The following is a 17,421-nucleotide window of genomic DNA, read 5'->3' on the forward strand; positions in this document are numbered from 1 at the left end:
AATATTTTATTTTTTTATAATCTATAATCTATAATCTTATGTTGCAGTTGTATTTTCACTTTTTATGTAAGAATGATATCAAATAATTTACTTTTGTTAATAAAGTTTGTATGAGATAATAGTTTTTGTGTAATATTACATATTAGTATTGTATTGTACTGTATTCCTTTATTGTATTGAAGCTTATGCCTATTACAATTTCTTTTGAATATTTGCACATTTAATACATTTTGTTTCTATCTCAATTTATTCCACTAAATTAAATTTTAATTTACTACCTAAATATAGCTATATCTTAATTACTATATAGCTTATATTTCCTAGTTCATTATTTTTTGTTATTTTGACTTATCTGCTAAGATGTTTGTACACATTTTTATGCTATATGTTCCCTTATTAATAATTCCCTGTTTTGTGGTATATATAATAACTAGTATTAATTGTAACTAGTTATTCAAATATGAGTTATAAATTATGTGATATTTGTATAAAAGCATTATATAAGTAATTATATTTACTATAATAACTTATTATATATATAAAAATTGATTATTATACTTATGTCTGTTCTTATAAGACTATTTTTAAATATAGTTTATAATAAATTGATTACATGAAAGAATTTTTAGTCTATTATTCATTAATTCGTTAACCTTTCAGTAATTCATAATATGAGATGAAATTCCTATACATATATCATCGAATTAACCACAGTTTTAATTATGTATGTACACTTTATTGTATTCACTTTAATTTATTTATTATAGTTTGACTTCAAAAAATTGTTTTCAAGTATACATATTTTGAATTACTAACGCGGGTACATTATACAATAGTTAAATATATTTATTGTACAAAATAAATATATAAAGTATTGATTTCTTTATTTAGAGATATGAGTGGTATGGAACTACATGATATTTGATTTTATTTTCAAATGTTTAAAAAAATATATTCATATTCAAATAAAACTCATATTAGAAATATTTTGGATACAATTAAAAATTTAGGCATTACCAAGAGCTTTTTGTTCATTCCATACATTCAATAACTCATTTGGATTTCCATATCCATGAGAACTTATTACATATTTGTAATTAAATTTCGTATAATCCTTCTTATAAAAATGAAATTCCTCACAATGAAAAGGTTCTATGTCTGCCTTTTTCGCAACTAAGCCTAAAAAAATATCATCAAATTTGAAATACTTAGTATAAAGGCTAGTATAATACATATCTAAAAGAGCTTCTCTAGACAGTATATATGCACCAGCTGTAACATATGGTGGCCATAAATGGTAAGGATATTCATTAAGAGAAATATACCATTTAGAAGACTTGTGACGATGAGGTGAAGATACAAATACAAATCCTGCAAATAATCTAACATCTTCTGGAAGTTCAAAATCAAAAATTTGTCTTTTTGTTCTATTCATTGTCAATTCATCTCTTATATGTTCTTCCTGGAGAGGTTTTAAACTTATACTAGTTTGTATATCATAATTATTTGCAGGAAGTGTATGTAATGTTTTATTATAAAAATCTTGCTTTAATCTATGCATAAAAAGTGTTCTTTTTAATTTTTCATAAACAGACAAATTCTTTCTATTTAAAGTATGAACATTTTTTTGTATAATTGTATCATCACTTAACTCTTCCATTTTATCACTATCTTTAATTTCTCTCTTTTTATGGGTATCGATTTTTTTTGGCTCTTTTAAATAATCAGGATAGTTAGTTGGATTTCTTATAAATCTTAAAACATTTTTTACAGAAACATATATATCATCATCGACAAACATGTAAAATTTTGAGTTTGAACAATATTTTACTAGCCATTTAAAAGCCATCATGGTTTTGATAGTGTTATTATAATATGAATCTATAAAATCTGCTTGTATGATATCTTTATATTTTGCAGCCTCAATTCTTACATTTGTTTGAAGTTCATCATCATATGGATGTACACCTAACATAAAGACTGTTCTTGAGGGTACATCAAAAAATCTTTTTTCATAACCCCAGGAGTTTCTAATTGCTAATCGTCTTTCAAAATTTTCTATTGCAGATTTTACTATATAGACAACACGAAACATGTTGTATGCAGGGTCTACGCATTTTTGTTCATTATCAATTAAAAATGTATATTTATATTCATTTATGGGTTCAACAGTAGGTTTTCTATTATGTCGTAATGCATTTACAAATTCATGCACATCACCTTCGTATGGGTAAACAAAATTTGAATCATATGTAATTTCAAATAAATGTGTGAATGCTCCGAAATAATTAAGCAATATAATAAGACCAATACAAATACAAATATATGTTAACTTGGTCTTTGATGTTAAACGAAGGCTTGAGTGAAAACAGGTATGCAATAAACAACACATCTTTATAAAGTATATTTTTACATAATTGCTTCATTGCCTATAAAAATGATATACATATATTTTCTCCTCATTTATCTTTATGTTATTATTTTATGTAAAAATGTAAGTACTTACATGATTGTTATGTATATGGATTTGAAGAATGTTTTTAAAGTATACTCCAACATGATAAATTTATTAATATCTTAATTATATCAATATTTTACTTTTTTATTTATTTTACTAAGGATAAAATTGCAAAATGCTACTTATTGTTTTGAACTAATGACTTATACTATAGATATATACATACAGGTATAACTTGTAATGTTTTGAATACATCGATTTAGTTTTATATTAATATCAATTAAACGTTGGTGTCAATTGGTATCAATTAAACAAACATTTTTATATTCATTATTAATTATAATACGTTTCGATATTTTAAACTTAGTGACTTATTGTATACTTTTTCGCTAGTAGTGAAGCTTTTGTCGGTAGGTAGAGGTAATTTGATATATATATATATATACAGATAGAGTACGCGGTCATATGTTTCCATGTAAGTGGATGCAATATGAGAATAGAAAGAGAACGTTGCATAAAGGCCCCTTCAGTCCTTATCTGATCAGGCATGACATTGTCGCCCTTCGTTGATTGGTGCATGGACATAATATTCCTAGATTGGTGTTATACTTCATATTTATTGTACGAATGTGCATGCTTTATTAGACAAGGATCCAAAGAGTCTCTATGGAGCATTCTCTTTTTATTCCTATATCACTTTTTCAACTCGCTCACGCACTCTATTCTTATATCTCTATACTCTATGAGTAGTTTTAGTGTTACCAACAAAATTTAATAAATTATTTAAATTTTCAAAACTCGCGTTGTTATAACGTTAATAATAAAACGCTGGAATAAAGTACATAAGATGTAATAAATATATTTATAACAAAGTTAAGCAATATTCTATGCTGATATAATCATTGATATGATTAATAAAAATTTTATAATTATTTTTATCGTAAGAATTTGATATATATAAATACATATCGGATCATCGCGATAGAAATTTAGTTTTTTCCTACGTCTTTAAATTTTAAATGAAATATTAAATAAACGGTATGTTATTAACTTAAAATTTATATTTGTAGAAAAAGTAATTTCTGTTGAAAGTATTTAACTCTTGAAGATAGCTTTAGTTCTTCTATAAATACACTGTTAATTCCTTATGGAATTGACATTCTTCTAATGTTGGTAAACCTTTGTTCTGAAGTTAGTTGTTCACTTCAAAAGAATCGGAGCAAAGATGGACTCCTAAGAAATTTTTATACACACCAGTCATTCGACTTTGGATTTTCTTCATTAAATTTTCTTGAAACGTTCGAGATTATTCTTATATGACCAAGTCTGCCGTGTGAACGATGATTGTACAGGAACCAGTGCAGGTAAGATTGATTAAGTTTGAGAAATAACTGGCAGTGACGTGCGATTTTCTATCTGGACGCATCATCCACACTTATTGATACTGACATGAGAAATTGAAAACCGTTTACACGCATGTTTGTTATTCAACAGAAAATTGATTTTAAATTCTGTGCGATATTTTATGATGCTTCGTTACTTTCGCGATATTCTACCATTAATCAGGTTATCAAGATTCTAGTTTATTTGATATTGAATATATTCTTATGTGAGGGTAAACTTCTTTAGGGTTGTTTGCTTTTGCGAAATGGACGTAAACGGGAGGGGATATGACTATAAATAAGTACAAACCTTTATGACGTTTATGATTTTTTTGTATTTTGTACATAAACCAATAAATTTTTATGAATGTCAGCATGTTACTTTGTGTATTAGAAGTTAACAACAAATATGATGTATGTACTTTTGTATTTGTAAAAATATGATTAAATGTTTTTTTCATTGTGTGTATTTGTGTGTTATGTCAATATATTCTAACATGTATGATTACAGGCGGCCATATGGCATTGTTTAAATCATTATGCTTATCCAGATGCAATATTTTTAGCAGAAAGGTTGTGTGCAGAAGGTAAGGTTTTTTAATTATAATTTTGATAACATTCAATTTATCTCTTGACATCTTTTAATTACGATATTATATTGTCATTTTAGTTGACTCAGAGGAAACTTTATTTCTTTTGGCAACATGTTATTATAGATCAGGGCGAGTTAGACAAGCTTATGCACTACTTTCCAAGAAAGCTCCAAATTCTGCACAATGCAGATTTCTTTTAGCCAAATGTTGTTATGATTTAGAGAAGTAAGTATTAAATTGTTCTATTTTGTTATTTTAATGTATTTATATAATTTGATATTTTAATTACCAGATATGCAGAAGCAGAAGCTGTGATAATTGGGGGATACTATAAACAGTTAAAAAACCTGGAAGAAATAGTAACTCAATTTGGAGAACATGCATGCTTCTCGCTTCAGATTATAGCAAAGATTTATTATAAGATGATGCGTACAGCAAAGGGAAATGATGCGCATAAATTGGCTTTGAAGTTAAATCCATTTCTTTGGCATTCATTTGAGGAATTATGTAATGTTGGTGAAGTAGTAGATCCTACAAAAATTTTTCAGTTAGATAAATTAGATAATTTTGCAATGTGCCATGGTAGTACACCTACTCCCATTTATGCAACTGAATCTGATCTCATTGTACCTACAAATAATTCAAATGGTACACCTACAAATGGGACTACTGTGTAAGTATGCAATTTTTAAAGTATTTAAATAACTTTATATTATGTTATTCGTATTTTATAGTACCCCTGCACAAATCACAATGGCATCAACTATAATTAATGGCGTTGGACCTGGTATACGATTATATTCTCCTGTAGATGAAAGTCCACAAAGTTTACCTACACATTATAATAATTGTCCTTCAATATCACCAAGAGCTAAACTTCCACGGTATCGTAGTATGTTCAATAATACAATGAGCCCCCTTACTCCAAGTTTTGGTATTCTACCATTGGAAAGCAATACACCCGAACCAACAGTTTTACCTTCACATACTACTCTTACAGAAGCTAATGATCAGAAAAGTCTAGCAAAACGTGTTAGCAGTTTAAGGGCTCACGTAGGGGTAAGATTTAAGTTGCAACTGATTGATTTATAAATGCATATATATGCTGTAATATACTAAATTATATAGAAAATATTTTAACTTGCAGCAATTAATGTCAAGGAAGGAAACTCCTTTACAGCAAGGGAAACCGGTATTTTCACAATCTGGAAATACAAGTAATAACGCTAATATCGTAACAGCTACACCTACTACTCCAACACCAGCTCCACCAACACTGCAAGGTACCAATGTTAGACGTTCCTCAAGGCTCTTCAGTCACAGCTATTCAGTCAAGGTAGATTTATTTGTTTTATTATAATTTTTCGTTCCTAATTGTGTGGTATTGTATGATATTGTAGGTACTACATTCAGTGTTATAGTATTATAACTATACTCAAAATAATTTTTTTCTTTATTAGGAAAATAATAAATCTCCAAATAGAAATAAATTTGCAACTCCAAAGTCTCCGTCTCGCAAAACAAAAGCTAGACTTTCAAAAACTAACTTAAATAAAGCTAACTTTAATGAATTAAATGAGAGAAATCGAAATGAAAAAGAAAAAACTGAAACAATTACATCAGAAAAAGCTGTAGCTAGTGTAAATGCATTAAACAATCAAGGTAGTACTAATGTCTGTGCAGTAACACTCCAGAAACAATGTGCTGGTATGTTATCAATATTATAACTTCGTTTTGGAAGAAATTATTTTTTCTCAACAGTTTATGTATTATGTATATATACGTGTATATATATATATATATTTCTTCTTCAGAGGGTTTAATGTCATTGCTACAAGAATTAGGAGAGGCATATCAACATTTAAGTCAATTTAATTGTACCCAAGCTGTTGAAATATTAAGTGTTCTTCCAGCACGACATTATAATACAGGATGGGTATTATCTATGTTAGCTCGTGCACATTTTGAAATGGTAGATTATAAAAAAGCTGCTAGGTTGGTGTCTACTAAACTGTAAAATTAAAAAGTTGAAATAGTTGATAAGAAATTCTAACTCACTATTTTTTGGTAGTTATTTTGCTGAAGTGAGGCAGTTGGAACCTCAAAGGACTGAACTTATGGAAATTTATAGTACAGTTTTATGGCATTTACATGCTGAAGTGCAACTGTCTACTCTAGCACAAGAACTTGTTTCTGAAGATCGTAATTCTCCAGCAGCTTGGTGTGCTACAGGAAATCTGTTTTCTGCACAAACTGAGCATGAAACGGCAATTAAATTCTTTCAAAGAGCTATTCAAGTACGTCGTTTATTTGTACACTTTAATATTGACGGAGATTTTAATTTTCGTTTTACATTTTTTTATATAGTGATAAATTTGTCAGTTATAATTGAGATGCAAGTTTTATTTTTTAAATGTATAGGTAGATCCCAATTTTCCATATGCCTACACACTGCTTGGTCATGAGTATGTTCTTACAGAAGAATTGGATAAGGCAATTACTGCATTTCGTAACGCTATCAGACTTGATCCTAGGCATTATAATGCATGGTAAGTTTAATTGAAGAGATTGTTTAGGAAATTACAAGATATTTTATAACGAGATAATTGTATTATTTTACATATGTTGTTTTTCTTATTTTATAGGTTTGGATTAGGGACAATATTCTCTAAACAGGAACAATATAGTCTAGCAGAATTGCATTTTCAACGTGCTTTACAAATTAGTCCACAGAATTCGGCAATAATGTGTCACATTGGTGTTGTGCAACATGCACTGAAAAAAACTGATGAAGCTTTAAAGACTCTGAATACTGCAATCGCAAATGACCCTGATAATATGTTATGCAAATTTCATCGTGCAAGTATCAACTTCTCAATTGGTCGGCATGCGGAAGCACTTAGGGAATTTGAGGAATTAAAAAATATTGTACCCAAAGAATCTCTAGTCTATTATTCAATAGGGAAAGTAAGCATTGCTATGTTTTTTTTTTTTTTTTTTGTCATTACATTTTATATTCTTTTATTTAAGTTGTTTTTTTCCGTTAGGTACATAAAAAGTTGGGTAATACCGATCTTGCACTAATGTACTTTAGTTGGGCGACGGACTTAGATCCAAAGGGTGTTAATAGTCAAATGAAAGAAGCTATATTAGGTCCAGGTCAAGGAGACGAAGAATCTCCAGCGACTCAATCAGGTAATTAGCATAATATTCAACGTATAAATTTTACATAAACGAAACTTTACTACGTAAAACTTATTAATATTGTTAACGTGTTATGGTATCATTTATGTGCACATATACGTATAGACGAACAGCAGATGCAGAGTAATTCGATGGAACAAGAGATTGATACTAGTAGAGAAGCAAGTGCCGCGAGGCTCGCCGCAAATGTCTCAGTTGAAGCTCATGCCGATGATAGCGACGATAGTTTATGAAGATATCCTATTGTGTGCAAGATTGCTATAAAATGAAGCATTATTGCGCGTCATCATTTACTTTTGTATTGATCGATACGATCAATTTTTCAACTAATTTAGCTCATTGTGGATCCATACTTTCGCGTGCACTCGTCAATTTTGTCTGAGCAGTGCTATTATTATCTTTAATATTTATATCGTTTCCGTAGACTTTTAATAGTGCTACGTCTTTTTGAGAAGCTAAAAAGTAAGCTAAAAGCTATTCTCTGAGTCGTTTATTTTTTATTACATTTGTCGGAAAGGAAAGAAGGTACTTTTGGATGATCGATAGTTTTTGAGAGAATGTGTGTGTGTGTGTGTGTGTGCGCGCGCGCGCACTTGCGAGTGAGTGAGTGAATGAAAGAGAAAGAGACAAAAGAGGAAAGCACGAGAAAGAGGGAGGGGGAGAGAGAGAGAAAGAGAGGGAGGGAGCGTGAGAGAGGTTCAGCAATATCTATTTCATCGATCTTGTACATTACGCGTTTCACTGTATATTTTTTACGATTGCTTGTCTTACTTTTATACATATATATATGTTCGAGTGTTTAATGATTTTCATTAAGGATTGAGTACAGACTGTATTGCGTTGAAGTATGAGCGAGTGTAAACGTAAGCATGTCGTAAGTAGATAGGAAATATAATTAATTAACTGAGTAAATAAGTATGGAAAAGTGTAAATGTAAATTATTATTACTATATTATCACCATTAGTGCTACAAGTACTATTATTCATATAATTACCGTTGCTGATTTAGTGATCATGAAAACAAACAAACAATAAAAAGAATATTTTTGGCCATGTTAGTGGTCATTGGACGATCGTGCAATTCTCGTCGTGAAGTAATCACCGTTGGATTGATCTTGGAATTGGTTTCATCATGGATAGATTGTTTTGTGCGCGATGTAATGCACTGTTGTGCAATGGGTAATAATAATTCTAGACAAAAAGAAAGAACACGCATGCCATCTTTAATTTCTCATATTATAATTATGGTACTGTGAAAACTTTGAATGTTATATGAAGATTACCTTCCACTATCTATCTAATCTAAACATTACTTAGATTGACATTACATCAATGAGTTCTCTTGGTATAAATACGAAAATGGACACAGACAAGGTGATAGCACACTTGAAAAATATAAACTAATATTTCATATTACATAAGTTATAAATACAAAAGTATATAAATAACATAGTTATAGATGTTTTTAACGATGTGCAGAGGCTCCATGGTTCTCAATTACTTCAGTCATCTTGATTGATAAGGATTTATACAAGACTTTAATTGTGCATTGGGAAATATTTTCCAATTCTTTTCTATTGCAGGATTTTGAATCGTGCAAATCTTCGAATTGTCTGCCTTCTGTGTAGGTAGCTCGTGATAGCAATCTGCAACAGTTCTCAATGATTTCGAGGTTTGAGGAGCACGCTGGCCATCGAAGAACGGAAATTTTTTCCTTTGAAAAATATTCTTGAATAACTTTTGCCGTAAGCACAGCAGCATTATCTTGCTGGAACATATATTCTGGTTTAGCAATTTATTCTGCATACTTGTCAATGTGACTTTTTATTAATTGCAGGTAAATTGTACAATTCATTTTTCCTTCTACAAAACTGATTTCCTTTTAATCCGATGCCAGGTCAGAAAATTTTTCTTAATGGTTCTTTTCGAATTCTTCTCGATAATAGTGCGAACATACGAGTGGACCATCCAAGTTGAACCGTTTCTCATCGATAAAGATAACTTTTCTTCAGTGTACATGTTTCTCCGCAGATGCCAGTCGTCCTTTCTTATGTTTCGTTGTTAATCGCCTGTATTTTTGTCCAATCTATAATTGTTTGTGGCACACGACACACGTTTTGGCTGTTAGTTTCCATCCTAGCTTCGCGAATGATTTCTCTTGTAGTGGTACAATAGTTTGCGATGCAGTGCGGAGTATTGTCCTTGTCTCGCGTTAAGATAGTGCTGCTAGTCTTCCATTAGCATAGGTATCTTTTTACCATAGGCATTTTATATCTTTTAATAAATTATAAATGACTTTGATCGATTTCCATCGTTATATCTGTAATCGTTAGTCTCCGCCTTTTTAAAGCGAGAGTCGTGTTTATTTCATTGTTACTCAACCTTTTACTACGGCTCATTGTGAAAATATCGATTTTACAAAGAACGCCTTAATTGCCTGAAATCTCGCGAGATACCGAAAAGAATGTAAATATACTTTAAGCACGCTACCATTTTGTCAGGTCTCCATTTTATATTTCTACCATTATACATATCGCAGATCTAAGTTATGTTTACGTATTCGTTGAAGATAGTCTTCCCACAACGTTCAAAGTTTTTGCGCTACGATAATCTTAATACGAGAAATTAGAGATGGCACGCGTGTACTATCTCTTAGTCTAAGAGCGTAGGTCTAAACGATTCTGAGGACCATAAGCGAGTCGGAAGTCATTTTTCCCTACTCGCGAGTGTTCATCAAAATATCCTGAAAGTCTATGTCATATATTTACCAATGACAGACCCAGTTATTGTTCTGAATGAAGTATACGTTATACGATCACGAACTTTTTGCTGTACAGTAGTTAACGATCACTTTTAATTCTGGTGTGCCTTAAACATATCCAACTTGTTTCTCCCTTGTGTCACACAAACTTCATATTATCTCGGTTAAATGTTATATTGATTCTTATACTTCGATGAGCGTTGGAAACACGTGTTTCTAACGATCACTTTGTTCGGAATAAGTTGGGTGATCTAATACGTAAACACATGTCATAGACTTTTCGGTGGTGTTCATCTGTCGGAATATTATTTAATTGTATGCGACAAGAATCCCTTTATCACGATATGATACGGTATGCACGACGGTATCTGGTGTTCATGTTCATAAGAAAATATATGTGCCGTATATTAGGCGCGTTAACGATACGTTATTGTGTTACCAGATTCTACGTAAAGGTATGCATTCTAATGACGACAATGATTTCTGATATGTGCTGCATGAAAAATTGCACGAGAAGGTCGTAGCATTTTATATTGTATACATTCGAAGGAAAGAGAGATAACGAAAAAGGATAGACGAATTGCCGACTGAAATCTGTATATATATAATATATAAGCATAGGTATATGTGATGCGGCATCTCGTCCCATTAATTTTTTCAATTTAAGCACATCCCACATTTTTTTTTCTTGTTTTTTTTTTTGTTCTTTTACAAATTATCGTTTATTCGTTTGTCGAATTTCCCTTGTAAATGTAGTTTCGAACAATGATTTATTAATATTCCCGGTGGACTGAAGACGACTGTATATTTCTTATTTTCTGTTTTATTCTTAGATTTATAATTCCTGTACAAAGTTGAGAAACGATGAATTTTATAGCGTTCAGAAGCATCGTGAAAAAAGACACGAAACTCGGGCTGTTTTTTCTTTTCTTTCTTGTTAGTTTGTAATGTATGTATTTCTTTTTCTATTTTGTGTAAAGAGGGAGATGCAAAAGAATTACGTTGAGATTTGTAAGTATAATACAAAATTATCGCGCGCGTAATTCAACCAAAGAGAATTTCTACGACGAGGCTGACAAGCTCTTTAATTGAAGAAAATCATTCGACAATTTTATCGGCTTCGAATTCAGATACGCTTGATCATTTTGATTTTCATTACGATAATTTTCTTCTTCTTTCTTTTTCTTCGTTTCATTTTATTTATTTATTCGTTTATCGTTCTCAAACGATTTTTTCCTCTGCATACCCGATGAAACGAAAGTAACACGACTGTCCGAGTGAATGAATAATCGAAGCTTCTTCCCTTTGACTTATCCTCGACTGTTGCCTACAACTCATCGATACGCTTTTTAGTTGTAAGGTACAGATAAGAGGGGGAAATAGAGAAAGAGGAAAGTAACAACGTCGTACAAACGGATTAACGTTCTACGAAATTGTATAAACGGCTCGTTACGAAACGTTTCATTTCTTCGCCGTGTGTTTTTGCTTTGCCTATCCAAGTCTTGTAATAGCAGTTCGACAGAGGCGAAAGTTGCAGTAATTTCGAGGAACTTTGTCGTGTTACTCGTTACGAAAGATGTATGTGCAAAATAAAGGCCTGCACTTTGTATAAAGCGTTACTTTCTTTCTAATCTCCGATATCGTAAAATGGGGGCTAATAATAATAAAGGGATACTTAGAATAAAAGTAACAAATAATTCGTTTGTAACGATTCGTAAGACATTGTTAGACAAAGATCATCTATTTTTATGTTTCTCAACAGGAAAAGGAAAGAAAATTGCATTTTTTTATGCGAACACTGTATTCTGAGAATTTTTTCATATTAGACGTGGCGATCAGTTTTCGACCAAACGCGATGATATTAAACTAACTGAAAACGCTGAAGTTTTTGCGAGACGTAGACCGATATGGCACGAAGAATTTGCCAATGACGAGAATATGAATTTGCATAAATATCCCCGGTCCGATCGTACGATTCTGCGTTTCGAAAATTTCGCTAGTTTTAGTTCACTCGATATTACTGCGTTTTATCGAAGAATTACTCTACGATCGACCAGTTAGTTTTGCAAATAAAATTTGTCAAAACCGAGGCTTCTGTTCGGAGAAGGAACGAAGTTATAAATATGTGTAAACTTATTCGTAGCCTTGTTCCTTTTCTTCGGCTTCATCCGTGGAAATGATACGAGAAACAATTTGACAAACAAATATGAATTTTAATATCGAACGAGCGAACACTGTTTATATATAATTATGTGATATCGGTTGAATCATTTAGCAGAAAATTTTTTATCGATTATTATTAGTCAAATTCTCTAAGATATCATTGCTCGTACGTAAAGAGCAAAGTCTGTCCGCTCGGAAATTTTTAAAATGTATTTATCCGTTATTATAAGTTAGACAAGGATCTTACGAGAATATCGATTGAATTTTTTCTTTTATAATGATAATAACGAACTATGATTCTATGTGTTGCGAGTGCGGAAATACTGGAAATTACATTATTGTATAAAAATAACGATTCTGTCTTATAGAGATAATGTATATGTAAAAAATTAATTAATTAAAATAATTGAAACTAAAGTGGCAGTAGGAATTCTGAAAACGGTAGCTCTACCTAAATAATTAGTCAAATTGTTTATTATATTTTGAGATATAATTTATTAAAGTAATCCAAAGTATGTAACGAATATTATTAATGTAAATGTTTGGATAAAACGAATGATAACAATAAGAAAGCTTGTAATTAATCCTCTTTATTTAGACCATAAGACGTTGAACGAACCTTGGAATTCAATATTTTTATGGTTTTAATTTCATTCAACGAAATGCGGAAAAATCCGATACGAACGAAATTCGTTAATTACGTACCATAACGCGTTTATTTGTTTCTATTTAAAAAGTAATTCTGAAGGTTGAAGTAAGTCTAAATTCTCGGATACTTGACTTATGCCACTGTGACCTTCAATCTGCAAATATTTCCTCATTTGTTATTTTTGTCTCAGATAAAAAATGTTCGCGTCTGACCTCGTTACGGTAAAAAGGCTATCGTTTGATCAGATTTTCTTCGCGCATCTCTCAAAGATTTCTAATTGTTGCGAAACAGCGAATCTCTTTCAAAAGATAATCCTTCTGCTGGCCATTTAATTTCATCGAAATAAATTTATTTGATCTATCCGATTATTCGATAAACAAAGACTCGCCCAAGACCTTGTCGAAGTACGCGTGTTGATCGTATTTTTATTACGTAACTTATTAGTGTTACAACGTATGTAAACATAAAACGTTAGTGCGCGACAAGTAGGGCAAGGAATTGGACGTTTTCCAGCGTTTCTGTTCGCAGAAATCTCAACAACTTAATTGCAAACGGAAAAATAAGATCGTTCAGATGTACGATACCTTCGTTACGTTATACCGTACAAACACCGATTAATTATCCTTTCGCTTACTTTGTGTCTGCAGAAATTGTTCGGTGGTCTCTTTGTGATTTTTGAAAATCCGAATACGGAGGAAAACTGGTACATAATCGCGTAAGGCATGGCGCACGCGTCCAGTTCCGTAGAAACTGGTAAAGTATACAACCTACTTGCTTTTATTTTCGGAGCTCTTTTGTCCAATCGAATTAACGTTATTGGCGAAATTTAATTCGCTACGAATTGCAACTTCTTACCAATAATAAATTCCTTTGTCTGATACCGATAACAAGTTTGATGGTAAAAGGACTAAAATTTAAAAGATCGACTATGCATGTATATTAGAAGCTATTTAATCATGTGAGTTGACGCGAAATTGTAAAATAAAAATCGTAGAGGATGATTATCTATAAGTTCATAAGTAGTAGCTCGTAATTTTTACATTCTCATTCGCCTACTCGTTTACGTTTGTCGTTAAGTTATCGTGCGCGTTACAATCGCGTTATTCGACTATTCTTCTTTCTCAAGTTCTTGGAAAGAGAAATGCGAACCAGCTTGGGAGGACCCTTACGCACGAACATCTATCGATGAACTACGAAATGTTTTACATACGGCCGCCAGATCATTTGAAACGGTTTCTCGATGGGAAAATCGAGCTTCAAAACGTCGGAGTGTTGAAACAGTACCCGTAAGTGCAATAAACGAAGCTGGAAATTCAAACAGCGGAAAGTTACATTTTTATTTAATTAAACAGGAATTTCTATCGAAGTTTCGTTCATTCCTTTACCTACGTTCTACGAAAAGCGACAGATCATAGCTATGGTATTGATTTAAACGAACATAGGCAGCGGTTACAACGATTTGCTTTTCTTTCTACAGTTACAGTAGCCCGTATAATTTAATATACAACGATACGTGCACAGAGGACGCTGTTCTGGAGGATGTAAAATTGTACAAAGAATTTGGCGGCGGTACTATCGTGGAGAATAGTAATCATGGCTTGCAACGCAACATTCCATTCATGAGGAAAGTCAGCCAAGTGACTGGAATTAACGTCATCGCCGGAACTGGTAACATATTTTCGCGATCAATCGATGAATACCTGATTCGTCCGTGAAATATTCGGTCGAATACGAACGTGCGAGGGCGCATCTTGATTTTGATTAATTTAAAAGATCATTCGAGACAAATTTCCCTATACGTACGTGAATAGCTACTTTGCCAAGATAGCAGGATATACAGTGACTCGGAACATCGATCGTATGCCGAGCTACCTTTCACTCGTTGGCCAATTAGCTGTGTTTGACGAGTACACTCGTCACCGCTTACTCGTTGCAACACGTTTTAAATACGCGACGCATATTTTCGAAGAGATCGCAACAGCTAACTGGTTAACGCGTTACCGGTACGAATCAACAGGTGTTGCTCGAGGGTGGCGGTGATTTAGCTGGCTGCGTGTCAGCTGTTCCTTTGGATTCGCATTCCAACGACTACTACGCGTTGATTCGACATCAAAATCCAAACATCGTTTCGGTGGAGCTGAAATTTTTATGCCAGCTTTCGCGCGCTAACAAACGCGTTTTATGTAATTCCGATGATCGATTATTAATCCGGAGGCTGTGTCCCTAACGCGTGTCCCTGCTATTTACATTTATCGTTTTATCGTTGGACGTTCATGTACGTAAGAGGAGCAACTTTCTACGGTAGACGTAACGAGAGGTCAGCTAAATCTCGTGTTCGTTTTATTACACTGTCGAATTTATTTCCTATCTAATTTTGCTGAAAGGTTATTACATTGGCGCAACTCAAAATAACGAGGATCTGTCGAAGGAAAACATGTACAATATAATACTGAAAGAGATGACTATTGGTTGCGAGGAGTATCCTGATGTAAAAGCAGGATTCATAGGAGAAGTTGGGAGCATTTGGCCAATTACGCGTACGTATCTTGCGTTGAATGTCACTCCGAGATGTCCACAAATTCGTAGTTCAATTTTATACGATTAATATTACACGATCTCTTTTATAATCTTTGTAGCTTGCGAAAATATCTTTTATTACGTGAAATTAATTTGTACACGAGGTATTTCATAGGCACTCGTATGTTTCTGGTCTTAAATGATCTCCGCGTCTCGAACACCGTACCCTAAATCTTTCTGTATGAGCTTTTGTATGAGCGAAGTCGAATACTTCTGGTTAATCCTACGAATCGTATTTGAATTTCTCACGTAGCTTTCGAGAAACGGTCTATCCAAGCAACCGGCGAGGTCCAGGAACAATTGAAGTGCCCCGTCAGCTTTCATCCTGGAAGGGATTCTGCGGCACCCTTGGAGATAATGAGAATTTACCAAGAAGCTGGCGGCAATGCGAAAAAGGCGATTCTCTCTCATCTCGATCGTACGTGTAATCGTATGCTATATATGCTGTATATATGTTACGTTAGGTCAAGGTGGACCGAGTCCTGTAGAATTAGCGGAATTCTAAATCGCGACAACGAGAAGTTACCAACTGTTTTATCGATATAAATCTTCAATTTCGTGCATAACGTGGCACAATTACCGATTGTTTTGTTCTTATTACCTGGTTAACACGATTCGTAAATCGACAGGAACTATACTGATCCCGGAGGACCTTCTGGAGTTCGCCGATGAAGTGGATTGTTACTGCCAGTTCGATCTTTTCGGATACGAAAGTTCCTTTTATCAGCTAAATCCACAGGTGGATATGATTTCTGACGCGCAGCGGATCGATAATGTGAATTATTTTCGACATGAACAGAAGCTGCATCGTGTACTCTTGAGTCACGACATTCACACGAAACACAGATTAGTACGTACTTAGACATTGTACTGAATGAATCACGAGACTGCGGACGTTTGTGCAAATTCATGGTCTTATAAATGAAACTGAAGCTAAATATGACAATCGGTATGCTTTGGATACTTTATGTACCATGTGTATTTTACATGCTGTACGCCCCGCTGCTTAGGCCGAGCCCCTTGCGTTCGTGTAAGGAGGTTTGCTCGCGTGCAGGCATATTTTGGCCGATTTTTAATCGTCAATAATTAAAAAACAAAGCCGAAAACGCAATTTTTTTACTCTTGATTTTCATCTTATTTCGACTTCAAGAGTCATCCTTTAAATTTTCTGACACCTGTAACTGAACCATCCTGTATATTCACATAATAGAATCTCGAATTCCAATTTAAATCTTATCCGATTTAAACCTTGAAACCTTTAAATTTCCAAACGATGCACAAACGTACGCGGTCTATCTATTAACGATATGATAGAAGAAAAGAAATACGAAAAAACCCATCCTGACTGTTCTAATGAAATATATCGCGCTTTCATTTTCAAACGAAGATGAAATTTGGTGGGCACGGATTTTCTTATATTTTGAACAACATCGTGCCAAGAATGGAGCTGAAGAATTACACTTCCGATGAAATCGACACGATAACTATTCACAATCCAAGAACTTGGCTGACGTCTTGAAGGCTTCCAGCGAGAGGTATCACGAAATCAGAATTAAGGCGAAAGAATATTTGTATATTTCTAAAAAATTATATTTCAAATAAACGTCATATTGTGCATACACGTTTGCGATAAG

The 17,421-nt window shown here is 32.9% G+C and overlaps 3 protein-coding genes across 4 annotated transcripts; 2 read left to right on the forward strand and 1 right to left on the reverse strand.

Annotated features, from left to right (window-relative positions):
* Nucleotides 1-148: 148 nt before the first annotated feature.
* On the reverse strand, nucleotides 149-3,196 carry LOC100648600 (beta-1,3-galactosyltransferase brn). Its single transcript, XM_012312809.3, has 2 exons — nucleotides 2,507-3,196; nucleotides 149-2,429 (listed from the first exon to the last, which is right to left on the reverse strand). Exon 2 carries the CDS (start codon nucleotides 2,390-2,392, stop codon nucleotides 1,007-1,009), a length of 1,386 nt encoding a protein of 461 aa, XP_012168199.1. The 5' UTR covers nucleotides 2,393-2,429; nucleotides 2,507-3,196; the 3' UTR covers nucleotides 149-1,006.
* Nucleotides 3,197-3,662: 466 nt separating this feature from the next.
* Nucleotides 3,663-12,978, forward strand: LOC100649419 (cell division cycle protein 27 homolog). The gene is made up of 13 exons (XM_003398417.4): nucleotides 3,663-3,822; nucleotides 4,352-4,427; nucleotides 4,511-4,658; nucleotides 4,726-5,106; nucleotides 5,168-5,492; nucleotides 5,581-5,769; nucleotides 5,894-6,140; nucleotides 6,248-6,428; nucleotides 6,505-6,730; nucleotides 6,855-6,982; nucleotides 7,079-7,400; nucleotides 7,481-7,628; nucleotides 7,743-12,978. Exons 1-13 carry the CDS (start codon nucleotides 3,799-3,801, stop codon nucleotides 7,868-7,870), a joined length of 2,523 nt encoding a protein of 840 aa, XP_003398465.1. The 5' UTR covers nucleotides 3,663-3,798; the 3' UTR covers nucleotides 7,871-12,978.
* On the forward strand, nucleotides 8,338-17,420 carry LOC100649849 (phosphotriesterase-related protein). 2 transcript variants are annotated; one of them, XM_020865027.2, is made up of 8 exons: nucleotides 8,338-8,511; nucleotides 13,858-13,963; nucleotides 14,337-14,496; nucleotides 14,688-14,878; nucleotides 15,595-15,747; nucleotides 16,041-16,205; nucleotides 16,417-16,637; nucleotides 17,175-17,420. In XM_020865027.2, exons 2-8 carry the CDS (start codon nucleotides 13,933-13,935, stop codon nucleotides 17,304-17,306), a joined length of 1,053 nt encoding a protein of 350 aa, XP_020720686.2. In that variant the 5' UTR covers nucleotides 8,338-8,511; nucleotides 13,858-13,932; the 3' UTR covers nucleotides 17,307-17,420. The 2 variants fall into 2 exon arrangements, with proteins under 2 accessions (XP_020720686.2, XP_003398469.2); XM_003398421.4 differs by lacking the exon at nucleotides 8,338-8,511 and adding an exon at nucleotides 13,496-13,785.
* Nucleotide 17,421: the final 1 nt, after the last annotated feature.

Source organism: Bombus terrestris, chromosome 10 (assembly GCF_910591885.1).
Source record: "Bombus terrestris chromosome 10, iyBomTerr1.2, whole genome shotgun sequence".
In the NCBI taxonomy this organism is placed as follows: Eukaryota; Metazoa; Arthropoda; class Insecta; order Hymenoptera; family Apidae; genus Bombus; species Bombus terrestris.